Below are 7,500 nucleotides of genomic sequence, written 5' to 3' on the forward strand. Positions count from 1 at the left end.
TGGTTGGTTTTGGTACCGACGACGAACCATAGGGCTCCTTTACACGGCGGTGCACGAAATAGGTCATTCATTAGGCCTTATGCATTCCGATGTAAACAGCGCGGTTATGTGGCCCATAGCAAAGTCGGGCAAACCAGTCATGGACCAGGATGACATTGATGGGATAAACGCTCTTTATGGCGGAGGAGGAGGAGGGGTAAGTAAATAGACTGGGTAGGATGGGTTATGGTTAGGATTAGGGTTTAGGGTTACGGATTAAGGTTAGGGTTAGTGTTAGGGTTAGGGTTGGTGTTAGGGGTTAGGAGTTTGGGTTAGGAGCTACCTGAATCGCTTCATAAGTCCCTGAGTTTCATCTGGCACTGAAACAATCAGGCAACTTTAAAAAAATGAATTAGAATAGTTCCCATCTCATCAGAAATCCTGTTGTAATTATATGGCAAAATTCATCGTATCGACTGAGAAATAAACAACTGTACAATTTCCCCTGTTTTAGTACTTAATTTTGTTCTCTAACATTTGACTGAGGGAATGAGAGTTATACTAAGAACTCTACAAAGTCGATTATTCTTTTTTGTTGATGATTTTTGTTTGTTTGTTAGTTGTTGTTGTCGCTTTCAGAGTCACATCCGACACGTTTGACCGAAATGGAGTCTTTTCGTCTTTTTTAGGATGACGCTTGATGTGCTTTAAATGGGTTGAGAAGAATCAAGATGTGTTGCTGGGGACGACGTGGCTGTTTAACTTCTAGTCTCCTCGTATCGAAGATTTCTAATTAAACACTGCTGAGTTTCTTAGCATGCTAGCCGCTCCCTTTAGAGCTCGCCTATACGGTACAATCCTTGGTTCAAAAACTGTTGGCAGCTTGTTATTCTCGTGGTACAAAACCCAGTTGCCGATCCAGACCTTGTCTCATTTTTTTTTTTTTCGTGCCTTCGAGTCCCAGTAAAATTGGGGGGGGGGGGGGGAGGGGGGGGGACTCCCCTGCAGCCGCCACTGAAACTACCGTGCAAGTTGAAGCAAGGGACGCACTGGGGCAGAAAACAAAAACAACACAAAACAAAGAGCTCATAGAATTCGAAATCGTAGTTTTTGTTTTAATTTTCATGTTCCAGTGCTTCTTTTGCTCTTCAACATGAGTTTTAATTTGTACCACGTGAATGGTTACATATAGCTGCAAAAGGACCTTTTACGGGATACAACTTAGAGACTCGGATAGATCATTAGATAGAGAGATTATTCGGAAATTCGTAAGAAGGCCAATTATATATGTGGTCACCGATAATATTAAGATATTAAGGGTATTGTATTTTAAAATTTAGAAAATTTAAGTGTTCGTATGGGAAAACAACAAAACTTTATTTCTTTTTTTGGATGATAATAGATAAATTACACTTACAGACTACTTGCAAATAGCGAAGCTAATCGAGGCAGGTAGTATGAGTACGTATCACAATACACTTAAATTTCAATATTTTATACAAAGAAAGTTACAAGATAATAAATATGGCATTACATATTAAATACAATAATTACTATAAATATGTTAATCATAAATAAATAAGAGACTAGAGGAATGATAAAAAGACGTAGGATTACCGCCTTACGAAGTCTCAAGCGCTGGGAATATAAATAAACCGTTCTCGACCGTCAAGCGGGTGGACTAGCGACTACTGACATGACAAGTCAAGTATTTTTGGTGTTTTCCTCTTATTTAAAACTCGATCGCTCCTACGAGTTTAAAACCTTTAAAAATCGTAGTGCCACCATATTTTTTACCCCTTTCTATCTTTCGTATTTTTGAGTTTGTATACCATAGATTTGTATCCCATAATTTTTATAAGAAGAGTCGCGTGACCCCAGGTAAAAAAAGGCCCTAAGTGCCCATGAACTTAAGTCACCTTTCGTGTATTCCTTATTAATGTAAAGTACGAGGCGTAACGTTAAGGCGTAGTTTTAAAGTTGATAGAAACACTCCGGCTCAATAGGCCTTTTTCAAGATAGCGTCATTTTACTCACCAGAGTCCTATTCGCTTTTCCTTCAAGTTCATATTAATTTTGGTACATAGCAAAAGTCTTAATTTGCACACCAAAGCAAAACCCTGTAGGATATATTCTGGTCGTAGTAGCAAAAATGATGTCATTGTGAAAATGGCATGTATTTAACTCTATGGAACATACGAAATACACTGATTAACAACATCCCTCGTCGATTTTAATTTTCTGAAATCGAACATGCAAGCCAAATTAGGAAAAATGCGCTTAATACAAAAACGATGAACTCTCGTTCTATTCTTTGTCAGGCTTTTTACATCGAATGGAAAACCGTGTCTCACTGACGAAGTTTGACTTAAGTAGCAAACTAATAAGTATGCGTGAATAAATGCGTTTGTTTTCATTTTGGTGGATTTGTTCATGTTAATAATCTTTATTATCATTCCATGCAATTTATTCTTCCTTTTCATAAGCCCAAAGCCCACCTCGTGACCTGCAAATAACTGCCATCAAATAATGGTCTGCTTATGCGCAATGTCGCCCATCTGTGTTTGGGCTATGCGTAAACGAAACAACGCTTTCTCTGTCTTGCGATCGTTCTTGAGTGAAAAAAGGCCGATCGCTCTGCTTTCCAAAGATATTCATAAAAAAAAAAACAAACACACAAACTTGGTGATCGAATGATAAAAAATTATTAAAACTCGGTTATCACAAAATATCATGATTTGTCAAAGGTGAGCAGATCAATTATTTGCCAAAGCCGCTAAGGGAAATAATTGACCTGCTCGCCACTGACAAATCACGATATTTTGCGATAACTGAGTTTTAATAATTTTCAACTATTCTTTCATCTTAACTTCAGCTAATACCTCCTGATTCAGTTTGTAACGGCTGACTCAACAGCCTTAAACATTTTCTTTTCTTACGGGAGTGACTATTTATCATTTCCAGTGAAAAAGAATTTAGACACGTTGGCACGACTGTATGAATTGTCCGTAAAATAACGTTTCGGACCAGGTTGCCCCCATTTTGTATGAACCGGAGCGTACTTCGATCCTTAAAACTATTTTTTAATCTTCATAAACAGTCACTTAGGCTTTCTTTTCTCGTATTCCAGTTTCAACGTAGCTCTTAACAATACTACAAACTTTTGAACTTCGCTCCAGTAGGTAGTTTATAATTGAATGAACCGCTTTTCCCCTTTGAAGCCCGATACAAAGTTCAGGTCTAGATTAGCGTGTTGCTATTATTGACCCTTGCCTAACGTAAAAACGTGGCATTGCATCTTGCTTTACTAGCCAATATATTCTCACCTGCATTGTTTGTGTATTAACATGACTCCAGTGTTTACACCTAGAGTCATGTTCAAAGAAATTTCGTTACAATTGACCGAATCTGAACAAACATATAAAAGAACACAATAAATTGTCATTTCAGTTCCTGCCTTCGATCCTTTCCTTAAAATAGAAGAAAGAAAAACCAACATTTATTTGTCAATCCCTAGAAATTATTCTACTTCTTATTCATCCCCTTCAGTTGCTTTGTTTGCCTCAATAATACTTGTCTTTTCCTTGAATAGCTGATGATGTCATTTGAGACTTAGCAAATTTGGCGTGAATAGCATTTCGCTGACACAGAACCTGTTTCTGTCACAATCCTGAAACATATCATGTTACATGTTCTACACAGTTGAACTAATACAGCTATCATCCACAATCCCTGGCTAGCTTTCGAATAGAATAAAAGTTGAATTTTAGTAGAATAGTTGCAGTGAGACGGTTTCACCTTTGTCGTGGAGAACATGCAGCTTGCTTTGCTATTCCTTCCGCTACTGATTACAGGGACTGCTCTTGGTGAGGCTGGATGGGAAGAAGATGAAGAATACGAAGAGGAAGAAGATGATTCGCAGTTCGCTGAGGTAATCGCCGAAACAGATACTGCCTTGATCCGGTTAAGCTTTAAACAAAAGATAAACTTGGGCTGCCACCAATTACATGTATCGTCGGATATTCAGACTAGATCATATTCAAAAAAATGTAGTTTCGTCTACTCAATCACTTCCTAACAATCTAGGTGAAAATTGCCCCTTTATACATACCTACAAAAGTTAAACGAAAAAAATTAAATGCTTCGGTCAATGTTTAGTCTCGCTCACAGTGATGAAAATTCGTTCCTCTCTCGTTGCTTGCAGAACTACTTAAGACAATACCATTACTTATCAAACACCAGGTCAGGAAATCATGACAGTACCACAGCAATAAAAAATTTCCAGAAATTCTTTGGACTCGAACAAACGGGAGTCCTGGACGATGCAACTTTAATGCAGATGAGAAAGCCCCGATGTGGAGTCCCGGATGTAGATGTTGGTGGAGGGCGCCGCAAACGTTACTCCACAGGTAGCAAGTGGTTCAAGACTGATCTGAAGTATTACCAGGAGTTTGGGGACGATATGTCACACGCTGATCAGATGAGGATCATAACCCGCGCTTTTAAATACTGGAAGGACGTTGCACCGAGACTAAAATTTACCAGAATCAATAATCGAGGCCAAGCCGACTTTTGGGTGAGGTTAGTGGTCTCTTTGCCTTATTTAAGATCAATAATTGTTTAAAATCGACTCAATTTCGACCAGATTAAAAAAAAAAGGGCTCAGGTCTTTGAAGACAATCATTTTTTTTTCTTTAACAAAATCAATATCTATAAATTCCTTGCAAGTGCCCTGAAAAGAAAGGGTGTTTCTTTGGTTCTTAAGTGTTGGGAAACAATTAAGGCCAGATACTTGGAATCGTGTTACATGATAAGGTTTAGTTCGTAGTAACATGGAAATTTCAAATGTAAATATTTTTGTGACAACAGTTCTGAACCGTATTTTTAACTCATTTTCAGCAGTTTGATACTCGAGTACTCCGCCGAGATGGTTTTCCTAGTTTTTGAATTAACTAAAGACTCTTCCATTAGGACAACGCAGTAATTTAGTTTCCGTTGTTCATGAGGCTAACAATTTCTGGTTAGCAATACTGCATCTGCTGCTATTCGGTGAAAGTCCGAGTGATTCGTTTATTCTCAGTAAGCATATATTCATGTCCATTAGCTTTGGACGCAAGACCCACTCTGGTGTACAGGGAGAACGTCAATGCGGTTCCCCATTTGATGGACCAGGGAACGTCTTGGCGCATGCATATTTTCCACCCGATGGACGAATCCATTTCGACGATGATGAGCGATACTCAGAGTTTGGAAGTTCGTCAGGGTTTTGGTGGTGGAAAAAGCATACTTGGGGACTTTTGTGGGTAGCGGTACACGAGATTGGACACGCATTGGGTCTACATCACTCTGATGTTAAAGGCTCAGTGATGTGGCCTACAGCAAGCAAAGGAGCACCGAAATTGCACCAAGATGACATAAAAGGCATAAGGTCGCTCTACGGTAAGTTTTCAATCACTCATCTCATCCACCTCCTTGATTTAGAATTTTGCTCAAATTCATCAAGCGCTGAATGTTACTAAGCTACGCTAGTTTTAAAGGAAACCATGGAAGCCAACGTATTCCTCAAACACTGATTTAAAGAAGTCCAAGTGCTTCGTGTAAAACGAACGATTTACAAAAGTAGCTCTTATTTTCCAACTGTAAAGCTACAGCTACAGGGTATAAATTAAACCTTTGACAAAACAAATCATTGAATAGATACCTGGCTTAAAATTTAATATGAATCGATTACTAAGGTCTGTCAGAAAAAAAAAAAACCTGTAACAAAATCTTATATTCTGGCGCTTTTATCCTTTGTAAATGGATTCACTCTAAGCGGGTCATCTGTGGGATAACTTGGGGGACAATGTTGGCGACAATATGGAACAATTTGCAGACTGGCTTTGGAATGAGAGTTTTAAAAAAAAATGGACGATCTACATGATGTATGAAGAGGCTTGCTTGGCTTATGGACTAAACGTCTTAAACAACGCAACTAAAGAAAGGTATAGCAGGCTGAACGTTGGTATCAAGAAACCATTTAATTTATTAGGATTTATTTAATATTCTATTATTAATTTATTAATTCATGAATTATCGATATTATTCATTTAGCCATTTATTCATTTAACTAATTATTATCTATTGCAGGATAGACGAGACAACCCGGAAAGCCGAAACATATCTTTAATCACCTACTTCGTTAAATAAGTCCTCTTTGGCAACTTTCAATAAACAAGCAACATATAATGACCCAAATCGAACGTTTATGACATTAGCAAGCAACTTCCTTTCGCTCGTGTTACGGCATTTTCAAGGACCAGTTTATTTTTAGAACGGTTTTGGCGCGAATGTTGAATATCTTTTAAATTCCACAAACCAGTCAACAACACCTACAAACCTAAAAATGTTTTTTTATTATTATTATTTATTTATTTATTTATTTTTTGTCGTTTAATAACTTTTAGTTTTCATTTTTGGTATTTTATACTTCGAATGCGCTTATAGACATGGTGGATAATTATTCTATTTTTGCGTGAAAAAAGTACCCAAAAATATATCTAAAAATAAACTCACTAGGTCCTTAAAAAAAGCCGTGACATAGGCCTTATATGGGAGATCCATGCTCGCTCCGGGTTATGGCCTCCTTGTGCCAGGCCAGAAAAACTGCCAACCCCTTTAACTCCGTCACTCCCGGTAATCCCGGTCGGCCGGCTTCACTGTTGCTATCGTGCCTTTACTGACTAATGAGAGTCGGTGCACCGATTCGTTTCCTCATTTTCCCATGATAAGAAGGAGAGGTCTGTTAGGATCAAGGCTACTTACAATTGCGTGCCGGATCCAGACTTGAGATAAGGGGGGAGGGGGGGGGGGGCGGTCATACAGACCCTTAGATAAGGGGGGATTGGTCTCCCAAAAATTTTTTTCGGCCCTTGGGGCCTCAGTTTGGTCTAACAATAAGGGGAGGGCAAGGGCCCCCGGGGCCCTCCCCTGGATCAGCCACTGCCATTTACATGGGACAACCGGAATTCCGGATAAAAAATCAAATAGTACGCGCCATTCTGATTGGGAAGCTTCAAAAAGACTATGCAAATTATAAAAAAAAACAACGAAAAAAATTAATCCCTATTTGCACGAGAAGAGGTTTTCGCTTGTCAAGAAAAAGTAATGGCCTTTCAACTCTAAATAAGTACTGTAATTGATGAAGTGAAATTAAATAGGATTTTGTCAGTCCAAATCACAGTTTATAGATTTATTTGAATATTAATTAATAAATCTAGAAAGCAGAGTTTTCGCGTTTACAGAACATCTACAAAAACTTCACACACCGAAACAAAATACTGAAAGGCATCAATGCGTTATGGTTTTACTCAGAATAGTAATTGAGCTTTAATTAAAGGGAGAAAACCATTAAAATACTGAATTGCGGTAAAACAACCATACACCACTGGTGAGATGAATATTTGATTGAACAATTTTCAACTCGCCAAAAGCGAATGACTGTTACTAAAAGTCATTAGCCACAGGTAAATTAAAAAAACT

The 7,500-nt window shown here is 38.2% G+C and overlaps 1 protein-coding gene across 1 annotated transcript in view; it reads left to right on the forward strand.

Annotated features, from left to right (window-relative positions):
• Positions 1-6,215, forward strand: part of LOC140943918 (uncharacterized) — an 11,505-nt gene extending 5,290 nt beyond the window's left edge. The window contains exons 4-7 of the mRNA XM_073393062.1: positions 3,768-3,910; positions 4,184-4,560; positions 5,084-5,418; positions 6,109-6,215. Coding sequence (XP_073249163.1) covers positions 3,768-3,910; positions 4,184-4,560; positions 5,084-5,418; positions 6,109-6,113 — 860 coding nt within the window. The 3' untranslated portion in view covers positions 6,114-6,215. The remainder of the gene's footprint in view (positions 1-3,767; positions 3,911-4,183; positions 4,561-5,083; positions 5,419-6,108) is intronic.
• The last annotated feature ends 1,285 nt before the right edge of the window (positions 6,216-7,500 follow it).

The sequence above is a fragment of the Porites lutea genome, chromosome 1 (genome assembly GCF_958299795.1).
Source record: "Porites lutea chromosome 1, jaPorLute2.1, whole genome shotgun sequence".
Taxonomy (NCBI): domain Eukaryota; kingdom Metazoa; phylum Cnidaria; class Anthozoa; order Scleractinia; family Poritidae; genus Porites; species Porites lutea.